This window comes from Alligator sinensis, unplaced genomic scaffold, assembly GCF_000455745.1.
Source record: "Alligator sinensis unplaced genomic scaffold, ASM45574v1 scaffold172_1, whole genome shotgun sequence".
NCBI classification, from domain to species: domain Eukaryota; kingdom Metazoa; phylum Chordata; order Crocodylia; family Alligatoridae; genus Alligator; species Alligator sinensis.
This window is the reverse complement of record NW_005842168.1, coordinates 1,487,900-1,515,784: the sequence shown is the minus strand read 5'-3', so window position 1 is coordinate 1,515,784 and position 27,885 is coordinate 1,487,900. Positions and strand designations below refer to the sequence as shown.

Sequence of the window (27,885 nt, the reverse complement as noted above, 5' to 3'; positions counted from 1 at the left end):
ACTCTTTCTCTACATCTTTACATCCACTGACTCTCATTTTTATTCTGTGGGTTGTGTAGAGCCATTCTGTAGCACGAGTACAGACAAACACAAGAGTCTCTTACTTTACTTGAATCTAGGAACATACTTTTGCTTTTCACACGTGAAAGATGCATGCTTTGATGACTACTCAAAATAAACAGCATGTACTAGAACCACGCAAAAAAGCGTCGGGTTCATGTATTGGGAGGAGGTGAAGTTGTCTGAATGAGGGTCCCACAGACACTGGCTGGTCACCATGATATCTACGGTCTCGTCTTGGTCTTTGTTTCCGATGGTGACGTTGACAATTAACTTATACCGAGGAGGGGTGACTGTCTTGACCAGGCGTTTTATTTCTTCACTTACAGTTGTACTGAGGCTGGCGCCTTTCTCAGGCTCATAGGTAACATGTGCAAGTTTGGTTGGTAAATATTCTCTGATCAGCTCCTCTGCTTTGGCACAAGAGAATTTTTCTTTTGGGTTTGCAGCTGAGTCTGGGATCTGTAACAAAGGGTCAGTTCATGTAATTTGTATTAGAGAAGCTAGTCAGGATTGAGACCAGATTATATTAGATCCTGCACAGACGCACATACCTATATGTGTGTGCATGTGTGCCGTGTGCATCACAACGCGTTCTCTCCTAACCATACGAACCTCTACAGTTTCAAAGAGCTTTGTGGGCTTGGAAAACCACACAGCTTCCCTTCCCACCAATGAGAGTGGTCTCTTATTGCTAGGTATCTGGAATTATCCTATGATGGACCCAAGCATACTACTAATGCAACTGTTTCAGTGCATGGGGATTACAACGAAGTTGTCCCCCCAGCACAAAATGTGGTTCTGGACCCTGGATTTTGCTTTTAAAATGGGTTTTGATCCCATCTGCATGGTAATATCAAGCCTTGTTTTAATCGTGTCGGGGAAGCCATTGCGCTGTTGTTGATGGTTTTATGACCATGTCCTCTCCAGCAGGGAAGCTACATGGTACTGATCATGTCAGAGCAGCTGTTCATGAATCATCGGTCTAAGTCCAATACTGGAATTACTTTCAGAAAACCTGAAGTAGGTTCTGTCTTTCCTGGCTAAGACCTCAGGAGAGGAATCTTCCCAAGACGGCCTTCAGACACATTTTTAAAAGCTTTGCTTGCGCACATCTGGCTTTGAAAATCTGACCCACTAGAGACTTTGCTAAGAGCCTGTGAAACAGGGAAAACTTCGAGTTAGCTTTGGAAAAGCATTTCAGAGCAAAAGCTGGGACTATTCCTTTAAATCCAACCCCAATATGTCTGGGTATTTCAGCACATATGGAACATGATGGTTAGAACCCTGCCCAGCTGCTCTGGCCAGTCTGCTGTGAAAATGTCTCTTTATTCATGGCTAGAAGGGAGGGTAGTGAGAGACAGACCAGGCTGCGAGTACTGTGGATTGCCATCCTGCACAGGAAGGGGGAAGCTCGGTCTCCAGCATCCTTTGGGCAAAAGAAATTCTTCAGGAGAAATTCTGCTTGTGACCCTGGGAATGTCAAGATCCTTCAGCAGCGACTCGTGGGGTCTTTAAGGACAGTCCATGCTGGAGCAGTGCTCAGTGCGCTTTGTTTTCCATTAGCCACAGACGCTCCCCCCCACCTACTTATGTTCTCGCTCTGCAGGAAGGATCTCACATGCTGAAAAGCTTCCTTCTGCTCAACCTTGAATTTGCCCCTCTGCTGGATAAGATAGCCCAAGTTGGAGGGGGTTGCAGGGGGTGGGGGGATCTCAATTAGTGTTTTGTGATTAAAAGCCGGCAATCCTATGCATCCTGCTGCCCAGTGCCTGTGTGCCCCGGCTGCTCTGTTGGCAGGGTTCTGCCCCTGCTTTCACCTCCTGCAGGAAGAGGAGTTTCCTTGCTTTTTCAGAGATGCTGGGAGCAGGTCAGAGAAAGATCCCACAGGGAGAGTTTCATTGGGAAATGGTGCGATATTGATTTCTCCATCAATTATTAACTGGATTCTTAGTGCTGCGTGTAGAGCCCTCCCTGAAGATGCAGATGGCTCGTTTATCGCCAGGAGGCAGGGATCACATCCTGCGAGCTCCCAGCCAGCACTGGCCTGCTCCCTGCAGGACAGTTGTAATGCTCTCCCCGCTCCCAAGCAATGGGACTTTAACAACTTCCCCAAGGAAGCTCCTCTGCAGCCTAATGCAGCTCTCGGCCAGGAAGGATATTTTTCCTCTGATGGGCAACCTAAGTATCCTCTTAATTTCATCTCATCATTTCCTGCCTAAATAATTTCTCTTCTTTCTTGGCACTGTATTGAAACCTTTGGTCTTCTCTGAAGTCCTGCAGTTTGCTGCCCTCCCTCTGCTCTAAGTTAATCCCATTCTTTTTTCAATTTATGATCTGGTAGAGCTCAGGTGAGACGCAGGTACTGCACGAGCCCATTTCTAGTGAAGTCCAGTGGCTCTGGGACAAATGAATTACACTGGGTCGGATCCAGAGCTCCTTGCCCTTCACAGAAGCACTCCTGTTTGAACAGGCCAAGCTGACTGATCGTATTAATTCCTCCCCACACCCTCCATCCCAGGATTGCACAGCTGACAAATGGCAAGGCTTTGGTTTGGCGCAGCTTCCAAACTGCAAGCCCCAGGTCACGAGAGGGTGAACGTGTCACCCGGCTGATATATGGTATCTCCAAGGAGCAGATCGCAGCTGGTCAGCCTGAACAGCCCCTCCAGTGCCTCTCCTCGCTAGCTGGGGAGTGTCATTGTATCCGCAGGGTACAACAAATGGCACAAGCTGGTGTCACAGGAAGGGACAGGGAAGAGGAACAACACAAATAAACCACACATCCTAGTCCCAGTCATTGCATACTAGGCAGGCAGGCAGCTTGGTGCTGATAGTGGCCAGTGACAGATGCTCGCGAGGAAGATGGGAAACCCAGAATGCTCTGCCCAATTGCACAGCAAAGCAGCCCTGGGGAAACATGTGGGTCTTGAAACCAGATACCAACAGCCCCACTCCTTCTAGTGTGAGGGTTCATTGTCCCATTGCTTTTTGTCCCCTTGGTGCAGATCTGGAGGCTGGTAATCCTAAGGACTGGATCCACAGGGTCTGCCAATGCCACCTGGAGCTGCGGACACTTGGCATCGCTGAATCTCAGATGCTAAAGCCTTGCCACTCCTTGGTGAAAGGTTCTAGCAAACCCCTGGTAACCTCAGTCAAATGGACAGGGCAAGCTTGCCATGCTAGACAGTGGTACCCTCCAAGTTGCTGCCCTGCTCCACGTGGGCTCTCGCTGAAACTGGAAGCAGTGTGGTTATGTCTGTCTCTGGGCATTTGTAGAGGATACTTTAAAGCGGGTTTAAAGAGGGTTAAATGCCTTTTGCACTGCTTCAGTGGCATTGCTGTTTGCACATTCGGCGACATATTGCACGTTAATTCCGGCCACAGTAGCACATTCGGCGGTGTAATGCGCCTTAAATGACTTTGGGACGTAGCAAATGATTTTGGGATGCTGTAAAGTAAAATACCTCCAAGGAGTTTTAGTTTCCTACCCTACAGCTGCGGAGGGAAGTACTGGGCTCCGTGCGGCTCAGGGGCTGTGCAGGCAGACCATGCAGGCAGCCCGGCAGCAGCCTGGGAAGGCAGGCTCCACAAAAGGAAAAAAAAAAGAAGTGGCGGGCCTGATCTTTCCCCCCTGGAGCCTGCCTGCCTGCCTGAGCTGCACAGGGGCCTGGTGCTTCCCTTCGCGGCTGCAGTGCCCCCGGGACTACCCGAGCCGAGTGCCTGTGGGCGGGTGCCACCCGAGCGGGGGGGCTGCCACTGCCGCAGAGGGAAGCAACAGCCCCACCCACAACCCAGGGACCGCTCCGTCCGCCGGCAACTCTCCCTCCCTTCCCCACTGCTGGAGAGGCAGGTAAGGATTGGGCTCTGACACCGGTGTACACGACACGGGGGTTTACTTTGCCCTAAATTGAACTGGTGTTTTTAAAAAAACCACTGCCTCAATTTAGGAAGAATTAAACCTCCATGTCGTGTACAAATGCCCAAGGTGCTACAGTCAGGCTAATTATCAGGGGGTGGGCTAATTGGCCCTGCCCCTCTGCAGTGCAGAGTAGCTCAGCCAAGAGCCGTGCTGATGCAGCAACACCACTCCCAGTTTACGAGGCAGCCTGTGTGGTACAGTGCACCATGTTTGGGGGCGCTGCTGTCTGGCACAGTAAGTTTGCTGTGTAGCCATGCCCTAGCGCAAAGTAATGTCCCAGTAGGCAACTCCTGAGCTCTTGCTGATGTGCGTGGAAGCTCCAAGCTGCTTTATCTTCATTTTTTAACTCACGTTATCTCAGTGTCTAACTCAAGGTATGAAATTCACTCTTCTTTCTAAGAGAGGCCCAGTCCTTGGGCCTGATTCAAAGCCACTGAGTGGGATCAGACTCGGCTGGGTTTTCCAAAGGCGCTCATCTTCCAAGCAAGTGCTGCAGTGAGCCCAGCCTGTGTGTGCTTTGAAAACCCGGCTGTAAGCACTTACCCCCTCAGCAAAATGTTACTGAACTGAAATAATGCTCGCTGGGCTCGGTTCTGAAAGGGGCAGGTTCTGTCCAGCTATTCAGTCATATTCCCCATCATGCAGGGGCGATGTGTAGCGGGGGCACAGAGGAGCACGTGCCCACCCTGAGATTAGCTGCCATCAAAGCCACCATCAGCTTCTGCGGGCAGTCACCAACCCCCCCACCCTTGCTGTCGACGTGGCTGCAGGCGGACCCCACTCACTGCTTGCTGCCGCTGACAGCATGGACAGTGGCTGCAGGGGGTCCCCACTCGCCGCTCACCACTTGCCACCCCCCGCCGCAGACACTGCCGCAGCTGCCTGCGGGCTGTCTCCGCTCACCGCCAACATGCCCCCGCCGCCAACACCACCGCCTGCGGGCAGTCACCGTGCCTCCCCAGCCTCTGGGGGCACACATCGTTCATGCCATCGTGACATCTGTAATATGTCACTGAAAGAGTCCTGAGCCCAGTCTCATCCAGCCTTTTCAGGGGAGCACTGTAGTTGTAAAAGAGGCCAGTTCCAACATGCCTGCTGCCATCGCCCTTCAATGGTCAGTCTTCATTGCCCTTACCCTCAACTGTGGGCACATCTACATGAGACACTTACTGCGCATTAGCCTAATAACACTGCAGTAGAGCGTCATGGCAAAAACCACGCTAATAGCCTACTGCGCAGTGTTGTTAGGCTAATGCACAGTAAGTGTCACTAAATAACTGTGCTGGTGCTACTCCACAGCAACTTTAGTTATTTCACATTCAGTTAGTTCTTCATTAAAGAAGTACTAAACTAAATGCACAGTATTTATGGTGCGTTAATGAACGTGTAGGCATGCCCTGTATGGCTGACCAGAAGAGACCAATCATAAACAAGTCAAATAAATGAACCCGAGGCAGCAAAAGGAGCACATACCTGCTCATTGATGATGGTGATGGGCTTGTGATGAGAGACCTGGAGTCTTGATTGTCTTCGGGCAGCAGTTCGGTTCTGAGAGTCAAATGGAGGTTTTAGTAGACGCTGATGTCCCACAGCAATAGCACAACAGTTAACCCTTTATTCTTAGACTTCTGAATTACCCATTCATCCAGGCTTTTCCCTCCGTACCAACCTGGTAGCTTGGTGCCAGGGTGAACCCACGCTTGTGCCACTATATAAGAGAATTGTGTGCTTCCATGAAGCACACTAAAAGCCCACTCGGGCGTGAACATCTGGCCCGTTAGTTTTCTGGAATATCCCTACTAACCGACACTAATCACCATCTACTTCCCGTTATCATAGTGATATGACAGGCTAGTGACCCTGCCAGCTGTCACCTTTGGGGCCATTGCTGGATGGGCTTAAGAGACTCAGGCTGTACATACACCCTGCACCACTGACCTGCATAAGGGGCCAGCAGGCACCACTGTAATACATGGCTGTACTCCAGCGTCTTCCACCAAGCATTTCAAAGCACTCTATAGGAGTTACCTAGTTAAGCTTTACATCCGTTTGAGGTAGGTAAGGGATCACTTCACCCCTATGGAAATACAGGCACTTCTGGGGCTGAGGGTAACAATACTGTCCACTGGAATAAAGGAATTTACACAGATATTGCCTGGCTTGCAATACAATTTGAAATGGATTGCACCTCGTGTCATTTTCTGTCCAAGGATCTCAACATGCACTCTGAGCATGGCTGAGCTTCACCCTACTCGGTGACACAAAAGCAGGTTGCAGGGAGAACAATCATCCCTGAGTCACCGTTGAAGTAACCATGCTACCGAGAGGTTGCAAAATGCCCAAGGTCACCCAGGAAATCAGCAGCTAAGCTGGGACCAGAACCCAGATCTCCTTACACCTGGGCCTGCGCTTTAACCACAGACTCGTCCCTCCCAGTCAAAGCAGCTGAGGGAATTTAGATGTAGTGTCATTTACTCGAGTTGGAATTTGTCCCGGACACTGTGGTTAACACCTTGTCTCCTACTGAAGCATTTTTCTAAGGGCTCCTTAGGGCTTTGTAACAACTCCTTGTTTGTTTAACTAAAGGGAATAGGCAGCCCTTTAATACACTGTGTGGTTGAAATGGGAGCTATTCTGTATTGGTCTTCAGTGGCTGGACACCTCTACCTGTACGGTAGGCCTGGGGCTAAAGTGCTTTGCATTGGTGGTCCATTGTCTCCAATACCAAACACCTTGTCTTTAGCACCCCAGCCCCTTTACACAAGCTTATAATGGAGAAGAGTGGCAGCTTGTGGCCCAAGGAGTTAATACCAGCCTCTTGCTAGCAGCTCCGACAGCTGCCTGTAGCAGGTGAGTTGTGTGGGAGGGGAGTTAAACACATCATTATTGATTCCTGCATTGAGTAAAATGGATTTAACCCCAGGGCTAATCGTGTTAGCAGAGGCTGGTTGCGAAGGGCCAGGTACGATAAGAAGTCGGAACAGCTTTCCTCAAGGGATTTGCTCTGAGAAAGAACGACGCCAGGCAGGAACGGGGCGTACAACGGTGTCTCTGCCAATGATGCCAACCAGGGCGAGGAGCACCCCAAAAAGCTTTCCGTCCCTGTGATCTAGGCCAGCGTTAGAGTGATGAGGCTGGTCTAAAAGACTTGGCCTCGGTCCCACTGCTGGGAGCCATTCATGCTGTGAAGCAGAAGGCTGTGAAAAGCTTTCCCTCCCTTTCTTGTGGGGTTTTTTTTTGCTAGACCCAGCGCAAGGCCCTTGAAGACCAAAGGCTTGTCCTCCCCCTCGCCCTCTCCCAGCTGGACAAGCTGGTTCAGACATTTCATCTCCCAAATCTTGCTTCTCTCCCTCGGGCAGTGGAAGTACAGCAGCAGAGAGGTTTGCCCGGCGAGTTGTCAGGCTGGCACTAAGCACCCGCACCCCTCTGCTTTGCTCGTGCATCTCAGACAGCCTGGACACAGCTGCCTTGAGGAACGATACACCAGCTGCTTTCCTCTCCTGGTCTCCACCCTCCTGGCATCTGCTAAAGGGAATGGTTTCGGCACAGACTGGGGGGTACTGGCTCCTTACTGGGAGGTGGATCTGGCTTGGAGTCCCGTCCCCCCCGTCTAACCCGTGATACCTTGAATTCCTTTGAGAATCTCTGGGCAGCGAGGAGCCCCCTCAGGCTGATGGCTGCTTTGCTCTCAGCTGGTCTTGTGGTTTCCTTGCCCAGCTGAAGCTTTGATGAGGACCCGCCAGCAGCAGAAATGCCCAGGGCCTGGCAGGGAGCACACGGACCGAGAAGTGAATGAGTTTGGGGGCCTGCGAGGCCGTTCAGGACACTTGTGGCAGAGTTTAGGTCTGTGATCTAATTGTTTTTAGCACAGCTGTCTCAGCAGTTTGTGTCTCTCAGCAGTTCGTGCAATCCCAGCTAACCACCCACCGGCAGACTGTCAACCTGTCCCCAATTCAAAGTTAAAAAATAGTAATTCACCCCGTTGGCCAAACCACCTTGTAAGACCCCAGCGTAGCCCCATCCATCCCACCCCACAGCCCACCCGCCCTGCCCCTGGCTGGGTGCTCAGCAAGGGAAGCATTAACAGGCACAGCAAAGACCATGCCTGCATCTCAAAAGTGGGCGCCTGGGTACCATTCCCCCCCTTATTTAGATGAGAAGACCACCCCACCCCCAGCTTCCTCTTTAAGTGTCGTTCATGTGCTTACTACCTTGTATGTGGTTTGACAGCCATTAATTGTCCTATCTTACTTTAATTGTGCTTCAGCTTGGGTGGGGCTGGGGGAAGAAGTTCTGTATACATATTATTATTGTTATTATTGCCCATAAAATAAATCCAGACCTTGGCACAGAGCATTTCCTGGGAATTAATGACCGATTGGTGATAATGGTCCTCAGCTGCACCTCAGGCCATCAGCTCCTCCCAGCTGGTCATTAATCCACAGGAAATGTCTTGAGTATTGATCCTTATTGCTTAATTAATAAATGCAACTTGTCTCACTGGTTTAGATTTAGAGATGGACTCCTCTTCTTTCCTCACTGCTTTGAAGGTGACTTTCCTAGCGCATGTCTCTCTCGCAGCCTTTTCCTTCGAGGCCTTTGGGTCCTTTTGTTTCCTGGCATTCATTGGCGCGCGGGCTTGTGGCAGCAGTAAAGGACTGAGCTCGGAGGCGGAGGCAGAGGCACGACACACTGCTGTAGCCGGCACTTGCACTTCTCCGGCTAATGCAATGTGGCACGAGAAACAAATCTTTCCAAACCAACACAAAGTCTTGATTATCTGCAGCTGATTACATCTGCCCAACAAGAGCCCGCACAAAAAGGGGAGCGTGAGCTGTCGAACAAGAACATTATAATTCTCCAAGGTCTTGACGTTCTCCGTGAGAATCAATTTCTTGCCCATGAGTCACGATCCATCTTCAATACATTTTTTTTTAGGGAAATTTGCTATCTTTAGTCCTAGCCGCCTTCTTTCAGAAACAACTGTGCTAATTAGGCACTGTTGCTATTCCGCTGAGGTTTAAAATTCAGGTCTGATGGCCACAGCTGACCGGGAGCCAGGATTTTCTAGTGTTACAAGTGGTTATGGATGCTTCCATCCAAAATGCCCAGCGGGAATCACCATCAAGGGCTGGATTTTCTGAAAAAGCTGAGCACCAGCCCCTCAAAATGCAGCCCCTTAAAGTGCCCCAGGTTGAGCACCCAAAACATGGGTCATCCAAAAGCACTAGTCATTTGCTTGAAAAATTCAGACTCCAGACTGTTATGGCTTTTAAGACTAGATCACCTAGAATTTGCCTGTCTGCAAATAGACATTGGCTTTGTGCCACCATAAAAAGGATTCCCCACTTACAGCTGGGACACCAGTGGCTGTTGTCCCATGGGATTTGGCCCCAGGAGCAACAAGAGGCCAGACCCTGTGGGACAGCAGCTCTGGTGACATCTCTAGATGCCAATGAAGCAGATCAGCCATGCCAGGACACATCCCAGCCCAGGTGATCCCATTTCAAATACAACGTCTAATTATGTCCTGTGGCATAAATTAAACGGGGTACTTCTCCCTTAGATGAAACGACATTTGCATAAAGATTACCGCTTTAAAGATTGCCTAAATAAATCATGTGCTTCCTGTGCTTTGCAGCACCCTTCTAAGTGGTTTGATTCTTGGAGAACCTTCCTCAGCACTATCCATGTGAGTTTTCTCGTTCTCATGGTGCCAACAAGTACCGAACACTTTTGTCTTAAGTCTCAAGAGTCAGCACCCAATTCTGCTCCCATTTTCAGCTCTGTAAATCACTTCCATCAGCTCAAACCAGCTGGAATTAAGCTAAGTGCTTAGAGCAAAAGCTCAAAACAGATTTTCCCCCTGTACAACTTGACTGCATGTTATATGTAAACGGTAAATCCCTCACAAACACATGCAGCGCTATTGTTGCAGTACACATAGAGTATATGCAGGACACACAGAGACACAGAAGGTAGCAGACATGCATGTCTAAGCAGTGGGTCTACTTGACAACCTTCTCGCATTACACTGCAAAGACTTAAGTTACAGTCACACTCAACTTACTGATGGGTTGGAGGGGAAAATGTTGTTTTCATACCTGCAGGCTGACTTGGTAGCTTCTGCTCAAGACGTTTTGGCAAGTTAAACTTTAACGGGAATGAGTTAAAATGAAATGCAGCCACTTCTACTTAAAAGGATGCACGCTGGTATATACAAAATGTGTTGCTAACACTCCTCCAGCTATTTATTTATACTGTTGACTTTATCCAGTCCACCCTCCATAAACAGTGAGACAAATGAGACTTTCAGTTCTTTCACTAGGGAGAGAGAGAGAAAGGGGGGTTATATAAATTGGATTTGCTTTGTTCTCCTTAAGTCTGCTGATGAAACATTACTCTGTTCACTCTTAGAGGGCAAGGCTTTACATATAATAATTGGTGGGGAGGGGATGTTAAATTATTGTAGGGGTTTTATTTGCATTGGGAAGATAATGGCAATTGTTGTTGTTATTAGGCAATGTCTGAAGACCACAAGGTCTCCTTCAGAGGTAATGCCAATGGAAAATAGCATGGGTGAGTGGCTGAGGAATGAACCAAGGAAGCAGGAGACATGGTTTTTATTCCCAGCTTCACCACTGACCTGCTGTGTGACCCTGTCAAGTAAATTCATGGCCCCCGTGCCTTTGTTTCTCCCACCACTTTCTCAGGACAAGGGACAGTTTGTTGCTCTCCATCTGTTCAGGGCGCAGTACAATGCAGTCCTGCTATTGATTGCGGCCTCTACAGTCTGTCCTGTGACTAACACTGGGAGACAGGACATCCGATGCTTTTGGGTTTGCAATATATCTGGCCAGTTCTGCTCTCCAGGTAGTGGGCTTCTTCCTCTCCCAGTAGAACAGGGCAGGGTGTCAGCTTTGCAAAGCCATGGGTCCACCTGGGATTTTCTGGAGCTCACCTGGAGGCTATTTGTGTGGACCGGACTCACAGGTGAGCCCCTTGGGATGGTACAGTTTGGGAAGCCAGGGTAAGAAGAGTGGCAGGGTCAGTGCTATTTGCTCTGGTAATCCTCACTCAGGTTGCATGAGGACAACGATGACTGACCCAGCAGGAGACATCCACTTTGTTGTGCTGCTTGGATGCCCGTAGCTGCAGTTTGATGCTGCTGCGGGCCACTGCATGGAAATGATGAACTGCACTCACTTCCTCTCTCCTGTCTGGGAGACTGGGAAAGGTTGTATTGTATCATCCACTACTTCCACATCTAGCCCCGTCAGTGAGCTTTTGCCTAGATACCGAAGTGATTCGCATCTGGTAGTTTAGAAGTGGGATGAACACAAAGACATTGACTCTGAGCCTTGCCCGTGTGTTCCCCAAAGGATGGGGGGAAGCCCAAATGTTTCTCTAGTTTAGGGCCTCTGAGCTCATGTACATGTCCTGGGATTCACTTGCTCTTCCAGTAAGGCATAAGGCATTCTGGCATACTACATGGAGGGGTCTTTACTCCCGCAGCTGGAGCTGTACTTCATGCATAGGGTTCTGGTTTCCTGGACTGTCAAGTACTTCCAGCACAAGGACCCTCTCCGTCACCTGAAGACATGGTGTTATACTGAGCATATTGCCCTTACCAGATGATGCCTCCTTACATGACACTTAAACATAGCTGCCCCCTGCATTAGAGTGACATAAGATGATGTGGGCACTGGGTTGGGCCTAACACAGCACCAGGTCAAATGCATACCAATAAATGAAAGTTATTAATCTGTTCTTGTTGTTTATGGAGATTAAGCTAGGAAAAAGTCAACAGAGGAGCGACAGCAACAGTCCTGGAGGGGTAGCAATCTGTTTGCAGACAGCCGGAGAGAATAGCCATGCCTGTTAACGCACACAGTGTCACTTAAACATAGGATTTACTGTTTGGACAACACTCTTCTACCCTACACAGAAAAGTTGGTCTTGACCTGGCCCTCAAGAGATCTGGGTTCAACATTTGACTATGCCAAGGGTGGGCAATTATTTTGGGCGGAGGGTTGCTTACAGCCATCAAGGGCCACATAATAGGCAGCCAGGAACAGATAAATATTAATTTTCTACATTTTTAAGGGCCCCGCGGGCCAGATAGAATGGCCTGGCAGGCCGCATCCAGCCCCCGGGCTGCATTTTGCCCACCCTTGGGCTATGCTGTAGACTTTACATGTAACCTTGGCATGTCATCTCTCTGTCTCAGGTCCCAAACTGTAAAATGTGGCAAATATTTCCTTTCACCTTTTGCCGGTTTCCACCTGAGGTATCCAGGACAGCAGCTGTCTCTATAAGCAAGTACACTGATTAACAAAACGGGGCCCCGCGTTCTGCCAGGATCTCAGCATGGCTCTGCAATGCAAGTGGTGCACGTAGCGCTTGATAGACAGTGAACGAGAGTACCGCCCTGCCACCAGGAACACACAATCCAAGACAGAAAAAAGACAGTGATTAAAAAGGATGGGATTAATCAGCCACAAGGGCTGAACCTGGGGGTGACTTATTACTCACACCCCTTGTTAGCCCCTCTGTATTGCAGTATATTCTATTGAATGGCAGGTCAGGCTGGGGTGATGGTCAGGGCTGGGAAGCCAATTGAAAGTCTTTTTTTGGTATAATCTGTCGGAAACAAATATTTCAGCTCATTTGCCACTAAGTAACCCTGCTTTGTTCTCGTTTTAATGTACCGAGGTCTCCTGTTTCAGCAGCAGCATGTATCAAGCCATGTTCAGAGGCAGTGTGCCCATCACTGGCAGTCCGAGTCTGCTGGGGTGCGAGGGGGTGCTGCAAGACCAGGCCAGAGGCTGCCAGTTGGGGTGCCCTATCTCGTTGACATTTAACCAACCAAATCCTGGGGAAACATTTTCCCCGCTTCCAGACCCAGCTGTGCAGCACAACATCCTTCCATTTTTTTTTCAGCTGGGAGTATTGATTTTGCAGTCACTACTAAATAACCAGCCCGACCCTTTGGCAGATAATTGAGCAAGTGCCTCTGTGTCAGAAGATCCCCGAGTCGTTTACACACGTGTTGCATGGCATCTCTGGGAACGGCACTGAAGCACAGTTTCCTTCAAAAATATGGACTAAAATATGTTCTCTGTTTGTCTTGCTTTTATCAACAGTTGGCTTTGTGCAGCGGGTGCCGCAGTATAAATCAATATAATTCCTAAGGTACTTCTCCACGTTAAGTCTGAAATTCCCATTTTGGTTCACTGTCTTGCATTGTGAACTAAATTATTTTCATTGCCCCTTCAGGGCACATTGTCAGCCCAGACTTACTGCAGTTAGACACCATATCTGCAACATTAATATCTCTTCTAAATATAGTGTATTGACAAGGTATCTGGTATAGTGTAAATCCTAGGGACATTTGATCCAGATCATTAAAACTGAGTGAAGGAAGCAAGGAATAGATCAAGTTACTAATTCAAACAAGCAATGAATTATTCATTCCACTATTAATTCTACCGCCCTCCTGCTTTTTATTTTCTTTCTCTCCTTCCCCCCTACCCCTCCCAGATAGACAGCTTTGAAAATACTCTTGCTCCTTCATGACGGGAGATTTGTTTGCCTCATATCACAGCTTTATCTGAGGATGCAGCATTTTCACATCAGGTGTCTGGTGGCAATAACTTTCTGGTGTGTAACAAATAGGGTGAATGCCAAGAAAGGTAAGGATCTGTTCAGCTGTTCTCCACACCAGGCTGAAGTGACTCCTTTACGTTTGGACTTTGACTCCCAGCTCGGGTAATAGTTACAGGATGCTGGCAGTAGGTCTGACCAGCTGGCAGTGGGTTTGCGTTACTGATGCCTGTTTCTCTGGCCTTAATGTTTTGTTGGATGTATCAATATTTTACGTTGTTTCAGCTCCTGATCCTGGAAGCCCCCAACAGTCCCTACATTCATATCCACATACCCACACGACTAGCCTCATAGGCAGTAATAGAACCCATTTTTATAGTCTGCAATTGCAGGTCGGGACTTATTATTGTGCATTAGTCTTTTTTTTTTTGGATTTACCCATTTCTATGCCTTCTTTAGTGATTGCTCGCTGTATAGATAGTGTAACATTTGTCGATGCAGTGCAGGGCAGCACTGCTGCTTATTCCTTGGTAATCAAGAGTTACTTTGGCATCTCTCCCTTCTCTTGCCCAGGTACAGGGGAGGGTGAGAGGTTATAAATGGACTGTTTGAAGAACAGGGGGACAGCTGAGAGGACTCTCCTGGAGTTACTGGGCTGGGGTAGTTACAGATCAAGGATGGGATATGTTACCTTGCATGCAGGTCTTATGAGGGACAGCCCCTGGCTGGCAGCACTTGTGCTGTGTTTCTGTTGAATCATCCCACCTGCTTGTGCAACAGAGCTTAAGGGCTGGCTCTGCTGAAATAAATGGGACTAGGTTGATTTCTACCAGCTGGTTACAAAGCAGGCGGGTAGTTATGGCTTTGATTTTAGAGTGTAGAAATGTCGCATTTGACCCCCATTGCTAAAATCCTGTTACATTATCTGTAAGCACTGGCAGCATAGCTGTACCTATGTGTTTGGCCTGAGGGTGGCTCTTTTTTTGCACCAGCCATAGGATCAAATGTTTGCTTGTCTTGGGGGTTGCACTTTTATTTTGCTTAAGATTGGCAGTCTGGTTATCTTGGCGTCATGGTCCGGGTATTCTTCTGACATACTTGTTGGCAATTACAAAAACCCCTCTCTGCTCACTTATCTAGACAAGTTCTGGGGAAAGTCCCAGAGGAAATGTTAGACAGAACTGGTGAGATTTTGTAGAGCTGGAAGTTGATAGCTCGGTTTTCTGGTTAAACTAGCTAGGAGGACCCACACTTTCCCAAAGGGTTGAGGACAGCGGATACCTCTTGTAAAGACTTCAGTGAACCATAATATTTGGCAAGGGAGGAGCAGCTCAGCAAAGGTTGAGGCCGTTTTGGCGCCGAGTTGTAGTTCTAGCTTGTTTCTAAAAGGACTGCGGATGTGAATCTCTCTAAGGATTAGGCCTCATAAATCTGTTACGTATACTCAGGGCTGCCTGGGCTTCTCCAAAAATTGCTTTCCCCATAGAGGCAGTTGCTACAGAGGGGTAAGCTCTGAGGGGTTTCTCTACCCTGTTTGGTTCGGAGAAGGACCTGAGAATTTGGATGCTCATCCAAATGCCCTCTTAGGTTGGAGGGCATTGTACAATCAGTGTCTCCCAATGGAGTGATGGACCCAGAAGCATGCAAAGAGTGGAGTAAAGAAGTTGAGCTTAATTCCCTTGAATCTCAAGGGAGTTGGCTTCTGATTCAAGGCACAGGCAAAGTTCAGATCTGCTCTCCCTTCAAGAAGCCAGTAAGCACAGAAGGCATCCAACTCCTTCGAGGGTCCATCCCAGGTCTAGGCGATTGCCTTGCTGGGAGATTATGGAGTGGGTACAGATTTGGAGCTGCTGCTTTCCCAGTCTGTGTTTATTTCCAACACACATATAGTTCCCATATTTGGGGAATGGATCAAAGGAGCGAAGGTGGTAGTGCCTGTCCAGATGCAGTGCCAGGCCCCAAGTGGTACCAAAACCATCTCTGTGTCCAGCTTCCAGCACATGGCAGCATCCCAGCATGGCTGGACTCCAGAGAACTTGGTAAGAGCCTGCCTCTGAGCTATCAATCAAAACCCCAGGTGAACTGGGGCATCAACACCCCCTGGACTTGGACTACCTAGGTCTGTTGGTGCTGGTCAAACGGGTCATGATCCTGTGTCATTCTGCTGTACTGTTACGGACCATGTCTAAATATTAATTACCCCCTAGGAGACTCAGCTGGGATCGGAGGCCCACTGCACTAGGCAGAGACGCTTGCTGCCCCAAGACCCTGCAGGCTACATTGAGGTGAAACACCAGCGTGGAGAGACCAGATCGCTGACTCTCAACCAGATGCTGAGGCACCCTGGGGTGCCTTGAGATCTTTTCAAGGGTGCCACACAATGTTCACACTGTTAGGTGTGCAAGCGTGATTCACAAGATAAACCCTGAGATTTCAAATAGGAATCCATTCTGGCCACATTCTGCTCTGCTGGGGTCTTTCCGAATTCTTTGTGGCAGAATTACTCTAGTATTGTTCTGCAGTCAAAAATAAGTGAAAACTAAGAGCTGGCATTTCTTGAGGGGAGCCCCGAGTCTATGAGAAGTGCCTTTAATCTAAAAAAGGTTGAGAACCATTGGGCTAAATGGCTCACCCCAGCAATCATGGCAGAGCCAGGCTGAGAACTCGGGTCTGCTGCCTCTCAATCCTATGAAGCACCTGCCCTCTGCTCTGCAAATTGGAAGAAATCCAGTAGGATGCAACAAATTTCCCCTTGCTCCAAAGAGCTAGCATGCAGTGCTGACTGCTTAGAAGACATTGTCCCTTATTGCACTCACTTAAGTACTTCAAAGCATAGAGCTATTCATTGATCAGTGGTTGTCTGTGCATTGAACTAGTAACCCCTCTTGCAGGCTCCCCTCTTAGAGAGTTATCTTAATAACATTGTTCTTTTAATGCCTTCCTTATGTTACTTCACTGCCTGGCCCTGGTAATTACCACCAGGGATTGAGTGGTGTGTACACACACACACACAAACACACTTGAACCGTTTGCCTTGTGCTTGGTGCAGTCCCTGCTTCCACGGAGACCCTCCTTCCTGCAGAGTTCACAGCACCAGAGCGGGTGTTGAAAAGCCAGGTGCAATGGCTGGCTATTGATTTGCAATAGACTTTGTTCAGATGGATAGCGCACAGACTTGTTAAGGAATCTACACATGTCCCTTCGAGGGCAAAAAGGGTCTGTCTTTGATCCCAGATGTGATGTATCTGCTTCCTATACCCCCATATTTATCTAGTCCATAAGACTTGAGCTGCAGGTTCCCCCCTCCTCTACCTCCCTGACTTCTTATTTTATAGTCACTATGCCTTGGGATAAAGATTTCATTAGAAAATCAATCTGTACATGCATAACTCATTGTTAAATGAATCAAGCACTCAACCTTGATTTCTATGAGTTTGAATTTTAAGATACCACCAAGAAATATGTTTTTTCCACTGCCATATTAGCATTTGAAGGATGAAAGTTAAAAGGCTGTTGAAGAAGCTGGTAGGCCTGAGTTCTGGCCCATTTTGGCAATGGGTTCTCATGCCCCAGGTCCAGTGTTTGCACGCCTTTTTCAAACAAGCTCTCTCTTTGGACCCGGCTTCGATCCCGTGTGCTTCCATCGGTATAGAGAAACATGCATGTAGGTAAAACTAAATGGTCTTGTCCTCTTTTGGCCTGATGGAGAGCTCAAGTGAGCCATTCATACGCTGGTTGTGTGATCGGGTCTCAGGACAGGTTTTTATGGTTCTTGGTGCTTCATGATTCGTGATGTACAAAGAAGAGACTTTGCCTGGGCAGCCGGAGACAGCTAAGGTGAGGAGGAATGACTCCCAGCTGTTCATTCAGAACAGCACCCTTCTGCCTGGTGGAGATCTCATTCATCAAGAGATGCCACTCATAATGTTGCCCACACGGACAGTCTCTGCCTCCCAGGAGGTGGTGGGTCCTGGCGTGTGAAAGCAGCTTGCCCGCCAGGTTGCAATTTAGGCCCATGTCTCTATTACTTTCAAATTTGATCAACAATTTTTTTTTCCCTAGCAAAAAGTAAAGACAGATGTGGCACAAAGGGCCACACACAGGCTCGTTTCCTCCAGGAAAATTTCAAGCAAGTAGAATGAGTTTTTTAACATGAAAAGCACTCTTGCATCGCTGTGTGCATCCATCCATAGGAGTGATTTGATGAAGAGAAGTAGCAGTTGCAAAGGAGGGCCCTGTGATTCAGATGAGAGGTGAGAAGAAAGGAATTGTGAAGTGAGAGCGGCAGGAGGAGGGGAGAAGGAAGAAAGGACAGAGCAGTGTAGAAACACTGACCAAAAGCAAATAATCTGGACCCAGGAATCACTGCTACGGTTTGTACCAGTAAATAGGCAGGGAGCAGCAGCTCAGCCCCAGACTGAGTTCTGCTCTCGAAACCCCCCCTGGGCCTCTGATCCCTTCAGGCCAAGGTATGTGACAAGCAAAGACTCACAAAAAATGAGGGCTGGAAGGGACCTCAGGAGGTCACATCTAGTCCAAACCCCTGCGCAAAGCAGCACCATCCCCAGCTACATCCTCCCAGCCAAGGCTTTGTCAAGTCAGGCCTTTAAACCCTCCCAGGATGGAGACTCCACCACCTCTCTGGGTAGCCTGTCCCAGTGCTTCATCACCCTCCTCATGAGAAAGTTTTTCCTAATACAGGCAGTCCTCGGACTTAGGACACAATTGGTTCCTGAAAACCGCTTCTTAAGTCGAAACGTTGCAACTCGGAACCGATTTTCTCATAAGAAACAATGTTATAAACGGGGGTTTCATTCCTGAACCAAGGCCCAATACCCTATTTTCACCAAAAATATCCCAGAATTTTGTACTCAATCAATTATTGATCTGCAATATAGCTACATTAATGTATTTATATTGTAAATAGCAACCGTATTGATTTGGAAGAACTTCTTTGAGGTGACTTTGCTGGACTTTTTGAAGGGCTCTTGGTTGGACATTTTGAAGGGTTCTTGGCTGGAGTCTTCTCGGGAGTCTTGGCTGCAGGGTTTCTTGAGTCTTTTCTGCTTTCTTAAAGAAAGCGTCCAAGGAAGTTTGGACAGACGTTCTCCAGGGAGATGGGCAATGCAGCGAACTTGTTCCCTGGTGTGGCGTCACGTCAGACCAAGCGTTGTAAAGTCAAAATTGACGTCATAAAGTCGAAACAGGGTGTCAATTTATAAATGTTGTAACTCGAAACGCTGTAACTCGAAACGTTGTAAGTCAAGGACTGCCTGTATCCAACCTAAACGTCCCTTGCTGCAACTTGAACCCATTGCTCCTTGTTCTGTCATCTGCCCCCACTGAGAAGAGTCCAGCTCCATCCTGTTTTGAACCCCCTGCAGGGAGTTAAAGGCTGCTATCAAATCCCCCTTCAGTCTTCTCTTCTGCAGAATAAATCAGCCCAGTTCCCCCAGCCTCTCCTCATAAGCCATGTGCCCCAGCCCCATCATCATTGTCATTGCTCTCCGCTGGACTCGCTCCAACTGGTCCACGTCCTTTCTGTAGTGGACACAGATGTGGCCTCACTGGGGCAGAACAGGAGGGAATCATTTTCTTTCCTTGATTTTTTTTTTTTTTTGGCAATGCTCTTATTAATGCAGCCCAGGATGCCGTTAGCCTTGTTGGCAACACGAGCACCCTGCTGACTCATACAGTGTGACAGTCTGTACAGAAATCACTCTGCCCACCACTGAAATGAGTCACCTTTCAGGCAACACATGGCTGCTGCTCAAGAGGACAAGGCAACCTGGGCCTCTGGAGATTTGCAGAGCAGTTGCATGTTCTGCTGTTTTTACCTGAATTGTTTTTGCTTTCTACAGGTGTCAAATGTGGGGGAGTTCTCTCAGCCCCGCACGGCAATTTCTCCAGCCCTAATTTCCCCGGCCTCTACCCCTATGACACTGAATGTACGTGGCTCATCGTGGTCACAGAAGGCTCCTCGCTCTTGCTAACCTTCAGTCACTTTGACCTGGAGTATCACGACAGTTGTGACTATGACTACATCAAAATCTACAATGGGGCCAGCGAGGACCAAGGGAATCTCCTGGGAAAGTTCTGCGGCAAGAGTTCCCCTCCGCAGTTCACATCTTCCTGGCACGTCATGTCCATCATCTTCCACTCGGACAAGCACGTGGCCAGTCACGGCTTCTCTGCAGCTTACCAGAAAGGTTAGGAGCGGCATTACGTGGAGTTTCCTCCAGAAGCTAACGAGTTCAAATGTGTTGGTGAAAACCTTCCAGGTTTGCTCTGTAGCGCTGGGCACAGAGCGACTGTAACAAGAGCAGTGTTGAAGGAAACGGGATCCACCAAAGAATTTCACAGCATGAAACGATTAGGGATAGGAAGACCCCCCCCCCCCCCCCCCCCCCCCCCCCACAATAGATCAGCTCTATGCATGAATCCAGCCTTTCCGAGGGCCTCTGGATGAGCTCTAGTGAAGATGCCCTAAAATCAATTGCAAGGCTTGTAGAAACTCCAGCTCAAAGTGCTGTTCTGGACTGAAAGGGGACCTGGTAAAATCACAGGGCTCTGGGGGCAATTATATTCAGTTTACCATGGAAAGGATGCTTTTCCTAACTGCCAGCCAGCAATTTCACCCTCTGATAGTCAAACTGGGTCCTTCCCTCCTCCAACTTCTGCAGAAAGGTCCTGCAATCTATTATACCAGTGTTGCCCAAACTTCCAGCCCCACAGGCTGGGTCAGTGACCCAGGATCAGTCCCTGGGCCAGATACCATGTGGGGCTTGTCCGTGGATGTGATCCGCACACCCAGATCTGGCCATGCACTGGCCTGAGCCCATGCTCCTGGCTCCGGCTGCATGCTGGCACAAAGGCCACATTCTCCAGCCTGCAGGGCTCCTCATGGGCTCAGAAATTTGGCAGAAGGGACGTGGCAATTAACACTGCCACGGCCCCAGATGTCCAGACCCTTGGGCCAGATGACTCAGCTCCACAGGCCAGGGGCTGAACACCCCTGCGTTATACCTGTGCCACTAACAGGATGCCAAGGGATAGCCGAGAGCAGAATTTGGCCCTGTAGAGTGAAATTAATGAGCAATGCCATTAATTGTGCAGGAGCATCATGTGATTGACCATTTTACATTGTAAGAAACAGGACCAGTACCAGGGCTGGAGCCACAGGAGTGTGTTGGTATAGAAGTGTCCCTGAATTAACATCTGAGCCTGTCTCCAAGCGTATGCACTATAAACGATTTGCTGTGATGTCAAGCCTTTGGTCATTGCCCGTCTACCATAAATTAGGGACTGCCTAAATTTTCATTCCTAGTTATGCTATTGACCAGTACGACTTTGCCTCAGTTTCCAGAGGAGGTAATGCATGCTCTGCTTTGCTCACTTGGCACAGAGCCTCTTTTCTTGCTGGAATGGGAGGTAGTGTCATGGTCTTCCCCTCGTATGGCATTTGTGACTCACGTGTTCCACTTTCTGAGGTTGGGACGTATGCCTGACTCTTCTACGCCCAAGCTCTGGGCTTTCTGCTTTCCTCCTGCTTTGTCTTGATGCCTCCTCATATGTATAACAGGACTGTGTTTGTTTCCAGATGTTTGCGGAGGGGTGCTCACAGGCCTTTCCGGAGGGATCACAAGCCCCGATTACCCAGAGAATTACCCCAACAATGCCGAGTGCCACTGGGTCATCCAGGCGGCTCCAAACTCTGTTGTCAAGCTGGTCTTCATTGACTTGCAAATGGAAAACAATGTGGAATGCAACTTTGATTACGTGGCCATCTTCGATGGGCCCACTCTGGGGGCCACGCACCTCAGCCGCTACTGTGGGAACATGAAGCCTCCTGATATCATCTCTTCCACCCACGAGCTCCTGGTGGTCTTCAAGTCAGACTTCAATATAGGAGGCCGAGGCTTCAAGGCCTACTTTTACTCAGGTATGGACAAACCCTGATGCCGAGTGAGTTCCCAGTACTGTGGGATGCCCTCTGTCCCTTCTCCTGCTCTCCTGGGCCATCATCCCTGGGTGTATGTCTCAGAAAAGGGGTAGAGCTTTGCTGCTTCTCCACCAGGTCACCACCGGTAAGTTTTTCCCTAGCCCCCCTAACTGCAGCATCTGAGCATCTCCCACATCTCTGTGCCTGTTCCCTTCCAGCCCCTCTGTGGGTTCAGGAACTTCGCTGTACAGATAGCGAATGGAGGTGCCAGGAGGTAAAGTGACGTGCCCAAGTTCACACGAGGAACCTGTGGCAGAGGCAGGAGCTGAACCCAGAGCTCTGGCTTCTAGTCAAGTGCCTTAGCAGCAAGACCATCCACCCCCGCTTGTCCCCTTCAAGTCAGTGGAAAAGCTCCCATGGACTTCAACGGGGCAACACCAGCCCATGACTCCTCTGAGCCTCCGCAAACCTGTAGGTCTGTAGAAGTGGGAGAATGAGCCTTTTTCCTTCGCTGTTTGAGTGCACTGAACCTCCCTGATAAAAAGCCTGCTTGTGCTAATTATCATCATGATTTTTTACATCCTCGGCAGTCTGCCACCATCGTGTAATGTCTTCTGTCCCCGCTGGCTCCTTGAACATACAGAGCATGTGGCTATGAGGTGTCCATGTAGAAACGAGTACGGTTGCAATAGATTTTAGGCATAAAGCAAGTGAACTGCCCACAGCAATCCTGACAGCCTCCCTGGGCTTGGGTTGGTTTGGTAAAGCACTTTCCCCCTTTCTTTTCTACCCAGCCGAATGCCAAGAAGTCTACACAGTCGTCAAAGGGAATTTCTCCAGCCCGCAGTATCCCAATTTTTACCCCAACAATATCAAATGTCAGTGGACCATCCAGCTGCCCCCAGGATACCGAATCAAAGTCTTCTTCCTGGACTTGGATCTGGAGGGACGGAACAGCCTGACAGATGGCTGTGATTACGACCATCTGGCAGTGTTTGATGGAGGCAATGAGAAGGCTTCCCTGCTGGGGAAGTGGTGTGGGAGAGAGATGCCATCTCCCATAATCTCCAGTGGAAACAAACTGCTGTTGGTCCTCCACACAGACAGGAACACAGCCAACCGGGGGTTCTCGGTAGTGTATATTGGAGGTAAGGCAGCACTGTGGAGCTGTTTTTTCCTCTTCCTGTGGGCGTGCTGCTATTGCTTATTCTTTTGCTGTGACATTTTGGATGCGTTTCAGGGCAAAGCAGCCCTGAAGCCTGAGTACAGAGACAACCAGGGAAAATGAGACAACTTGGAGTTCCAAAACTGAACGCGGCTTTGTGCACTTGCATTTGTGCCCTGGACTTGCACTAATTGCACATGCAAACCAGGCAGCTGTGCGCACAGACAGTCAGGGAGATGTGTAACCGGCTCTTTGCATGTGCAGTTAGTTACTCAGCTGGAGCTTTGCACTCCTAGCAAGCGCCCATGGATTAGGCACTCAGGTGTTCATGCCTCTCCGGGTGGAAGTGAGTGCAGTGTGTCACAGGGTTGGTCAAACTCTCCTTTGGATGTGTGCTAGGATGCTATTTGGGTCCCGTCACACCCAACCCATTAGCCATTAAGCTTTGCCAGTCATAGCAGAGCCCAGTGCTGCCTGCAGCTCAGTGTGTCTAGGCATATTCTTGAGATGCATGCCCTGCCTAGCACCTCTTCGAAGGGCTGAGACCTCCTGTGCCCAGCAGTCCTCAGCCTGTGACTCACGGGCAACATCGAGATCCCCTGACAGTGTTTCTGGCCACAGGTGAATTTTGCTGCCGGGACTGCGTGTTTCTTCAGAGACAGCAATGTCTGATGTTGCCTGCGGGGCATCGTGTGCTCAGCACTGCTCCCCATGGACTGCTGAAGTTGGGGGACCGCGGATTAGATTTGGAGATCAGTGCAGACCCCCTAGCTTGGTGCTTGCTTAAATGCCTGCTCTCCCAGAGCGCTGGCCTTGTGGGTGCTCTGGCGTAGGAGTTTACCTCTTCAGGTGCACGAGTGGTGTCTGCCCAGGGGCTCCAGGGGTGGCCATCTTCAGGCGGACACCAGGTTTGGAAAGGTTCCTAACACAACTGCTCTGTACTTTATATGGTGCAAGAAAACAATTTTTCTCTCTCTCAGACTCACTCACTCACTTTATTTCCTGCCTCAGTTTCCCTGTCATTCCTGACCATTCTTTGGGATGTGATCAGAATCTGCTGCAGCATCCAGGATCCCACCTCCCTCCTGCAGCTGCGAACGACTTCTCTGAATCATGGGCCCTCTTCCTTTTGCACCTGGTTTCCTCCTCCTCTCTCTTGAAAATGGCTGGTATCCTCCCTTGTACAGCTCCCACTCCTTGCTACCATGTGCTCCCCGATCTGTTGCTTAGTTTCCAGCCTAGATGGCAGAACCTGTCTTCTGCCCCCCCAGTACAGTGGTTCTCAACCATCTTTGTACCGGGACCCATTTGTAGACATCAATGACCCATCCCGACCCAGTAAGTAGTTTAAGTAGAAAACACACATGTATGTTGGCCCCAAAATACTTATTAGACACTACAGGTTAAAGCAGCTCAACCGTCTTAATTTTAAAGACAGAAATCAACATCAACAGGAAAACATGAACAGCAGTAGCAACGTGTGGCTCTTCATTACTCCCAAGTGACATTCGTCATTGTGCAACCTGCACAGTGCAAATTCCCGGTGCCTCTCGGTCCCAACCCACAGCTTCCCAGCACTGCTGGTGCCCCTCACTCCCAACCCACTTCCCTCTGCCCCCAGGCCTCAGCTCCCCAGTGTGTGGGGCAGCGTGTGTGTGGAAAAGGGGGGATATGCGTGGGGCATGCGGGGGCCTGTGCCCCCCCCCCAGACTTGTAGATTTGTGCACCGACAGCAGGCACGGGGCTACAGCCTGGCATGGACAGGAGCTGCCTCTGTGGCCCAGTGAGCAGGACTCCATGTGGGATGGCAAGACTCATTGCTGCCACTGCCACCGCTAGGACCCCCATGCAAGCCATGCCACCAGCACCACAAAGAGTAATGGATGGGAGGGTCCGTGCTGCCCTTGCCTCCTCCAGCCACTGGTGCACTGGGCCACAGCTCTATCTTGGCACCACGGCCCAGCCACCACCGCCGCGCTCCTAAGGCTGCCCACTTTGCTCACCACCCCACCTCCCTTCCAGAGTCAAGCCGTGGCCTGAGGGGAGCAGGTGGGCCATGGTGGCAGGGTGGAGTTGCAGTCTGAAGGGAGAAGCTGGCAGTGGGAAGAGGTGAGAGCAGTGGACCCCCCCCCCCGCCATCCATTATTCTTCCTGTAGCTGATGGCATGGCTGGTGCAGGAGGTCCGGAGGTGGTGGCAGCAACAAGTCTCGCTGCCCCACTCAGTTCTCTTGTGCCAGGCCCTGCCTGCTGAGCCATGGAGGTGGCTCCTGCCCATGCTGGTCTGGTCAGGCTGAAGCCCCCTGCCCGCTGTGGGTGCACAAATTTGGGGGGACACGTGTCCCCCCCATGTCTCCCTGACATGTCTGTACCACCCTTGCCCCCCGACATGTCATCTATGCCCCCCGCCCCATAGACAGAGCTGCAGGAGCTGCTCTCCAAGCTGCCTGGGTGCCACGTGCATGTACACGTACACACATGCATATGGCACCCCCTACCTGATCGCCCTCCTCCCACTCCCCCCGCTCCAAGCAGCCCCTCGCAGGCTGGAACTTTGCCAGGGTGCAAGGGGAAACCCGCAGGTTCCCACATTTTTCTCCTTTAAAGGAGAAAAATCAATGATTTTCTGCATTTCCCTGTTTTTCCATGATTGTTTATGACCCCTTCATATATTCTTGTGACTCACTTTTGGGTTGTGACCCATGGGTTGAGAAATGCTGCCCTCGCATACCCATGCCATTGCCAAGGGAGACCCATTCAAATGTCAATGAGTTGTGACAGCCCCCAGCTCAGACAGGGCTATGTGGCTAATCCACTGAGGACCCATTCCCCACTCCCCCAAACCATCTCTAGGAACAATTTAACTCCTTGAAGTCAGCACAAGATGAAACAGGTAAATGGAGTCCCCTGCCATATGGCATACAAATAACACAGACATCTTCCACGTTCCCCTCAACAGGAAATATTTCTGCTTTCGTGACTTCAGCTGGGAGTCAGAACTGGAAGGACATATTTTAAAAATGAAGACTGTGAGATACAGTGCCCCTGTTCACTGCTCAAGGGCTCCAGACTCTTCCCAGCTCTCAACCAAAGCACAAGGTCACGTTCGTGCCGGGTGCCTGCTTACCTAGGGAGCGCTACCAGAGATGAGTTCAGCCAACACAGCGCATAGATGAGTGGCAAACTATGACCAAAAAACACAGTATTTCCTTCCCGTGCACCCAAGCCTGATCTTCATCTGCTAATTTATCACTATAACTTTTACAGTAAATGACTTCTTTTTTTATTCTTTAAATACTGCCCTTACCCTGATGGGGAGGGCATCCTATGAATGCCTTATAACAAGGTCCCCAGTGCCCTCTTGCCTGTAGTGAGCTCTCAGAAGCCAGGTCCACAGGCGAGGGCTTTGGAGGAGACGCCGATGGGTGGCCATTTATCTTACAGGGCCCTAGGGTGGGGTTTCTTGTACCAGCCTCAGAGCCCCATTGGCACTGGCTGGTGCTGGAGAGGGGATACGGGGCTAGATGGACCATGAGCGTGAGCCAGCTTGGCAGTTTCATTGTTCCTCCAGGGGGTTCACAGCCTAGTGGCAGCGTGGCTTGGCTGCCTGGCTGGAGCTTTTTGAGGTTGGACTTTGCTCTGAATTCTTGCTGGAGGCCTTGGCTTACTAACCCAGCTGTAAAGAGGTCTGGGGTTATTTGGACTGAGTCATCAAAGGCAACCAGATGTGATGCTGGCCACATCATTCCCTCGCGTGTCACAGACTACCAAAAGTGATGTGCCCAATGTGGGACCTACCTGAGGTGGACCTTCGACTTTGTAATGCACTCTTCCTTGTCCTGGCAGTTCACTCTAGAGCTGGCACCCAGAGTAAGGCTGAATGTCCCTGACTTGTGTTGTGCTGGAAGTCAGCTCCTGCAGCTTTAAGTGTCACCTGAAGTGTCACAATGGGACCTGGTTGAACCTGCTCTTGCATTATGATTTATGTCAGCCAAGCCACCTACATCTGCAGGGGCATCTCCTGCCCTCCAAACAGCTTGGAGCTAAGAGAACAAGCTCCATCAGGAGACCGTTTTTCCTGACCTTCAATGATCATGAGCAGTCGCAACGTGACTCCCCTTACGCGTCCTACCGTGAGGTCTGTCTAGACCTCACCAAGGGTTTCGCTCTCTCCTGGACTGTTCTCTTGGGCATAAATTGTCCCACGTACTTCGTGTTCGGGGGGAGATTTTATTTGCCAAGCCATTCAAGTAACACAGTGTTACCAACAAGTGTCAAGTCTTTGGAGCAGGCTCAAATCTGCTTAGTCTCTCTTGCAAGTTAAAAAAAAAAATCATGGCTTTGGCAGGCATCATTTTTGCAGCTGCAAGTTCAAAGCTATGGAGACGGTGGGTGGGAGGCTCAGCCCCACGCTCCCTCTCTGTACAGTGCTTCTCATATATTTGTCAACCTTTGCGCCTCCTCAAAAGCTGGCAAATTTATGGTATTTGCTGTATTTCAAGATAATTGCGTTTGAGCTGACCTGGGTGTCGGGGATGATTCATACCCTATTTCTGCACAAGATGATCCTCTCTGGGTATCCAGGAGGCTACTAGTAAAGGAGCAGCCTGCTGTGTGTTTGCAGATGGGACTAGCACCGTGTATGCTGTGCCTGCGTGGTGAGACCACACGTGTTAAGTAACCCAGTTGGAGGTGGAGAAGAGCAGCCACTGCTACTGTTGCTGTCATCAAGGTGGAGCCCGGGTTGTGATTACAAACCTGATGTGTGCAGGGTTTTATTACCCAGCCGCAGAAGTTAATTCCTGTTCAAACTTGGTGCAAGAGCTTCCAAAACCCTGCTGGAGCCTGGCCATTGCTCTACAGTTCTCCCAAGGAACAAACCTCAGTATTTTGCTGGTGTCCCCTGGCACAGGAGCTTCCTGGGCTCTGCCGCCCACTATTTGCTAGCAGTGGCTGGGTTCAGACACAGCTGTGACTCTGTAAAGTCGTCGGCTTCATCTCATTTTGCAACTGCTCCATCAGCTTCCTCCGTGCTGATAGGATTTGGGGAAGACCCCGTGCAGACAGAGGAAGGAGGATGGACAAGCAATTCAGTGGGAGTCAGAAGAAGATGCTTCTAATTTCTGCTCTGCCCCAGACTTCCTTTGTGACCTGAAACGACTCATTTAGCCACCCTGGATCTCAGGTGATCG

At 49.7% G+C, this 27,885-nt stretch overlaps 2 protein-coding genes across 2 annotated transcripts in view; one reads left to right on the top strand and one right to left on the bottom strand.

Moving 5' to 3' along the window:
• Positions 1 to 165: 165 nt before the first annotated feature.
• Positions 166 to 8,885, bottom strand: LOC112550632 (tctex1 domain-containing protein 1-like). The gene is made up of 4 exons (XM_025206657.1): positions 8,484 to 8,885; positions 7,607 to 7,744; positions 5,456 to 5,530; positions 166 to 522 (listed from the first exon to the last, which is right to left on the bottom strand). The coding sequence occupies exons 1-4, from the start codon at positions 8,883 to 8,885 to the stop codon at positions 166 to 168; spliced, it is 972 nt and encodes a 323-aa protein (XP_025062442.1).
• A 1,620-nt stretch (positions 8,886 to 10,505) lies between these two features.
• Positions 10,506 to 27,885, top strand: part of CDCP2 (CUB domain containing protein 2) — a 24,670-nt gene continuing 7,290 nt past the window's right edge. Inside the window, exons 1-4 of the mRNA XM_006025840.1 lie at positions 10,506 to 10,536; positions 19,450 to 19,797; positions 21,189 to 21,530; positions 22,325 to 22,678. Of these exons, the coding sequence (XP_006025902.1) occupies positions 10,506 to 10,536; positions 19,450 to 19,797; positions 21,189 to 21,530; positions 22,325 to 22,678 (1,075 nt within the window). The remainder of the gene's footprint in view (positions 10,537 to 19,449; positions 19,798 to 21,188; positions 21,531 to 22,324; positions 22,679 to 27,885) is intronic.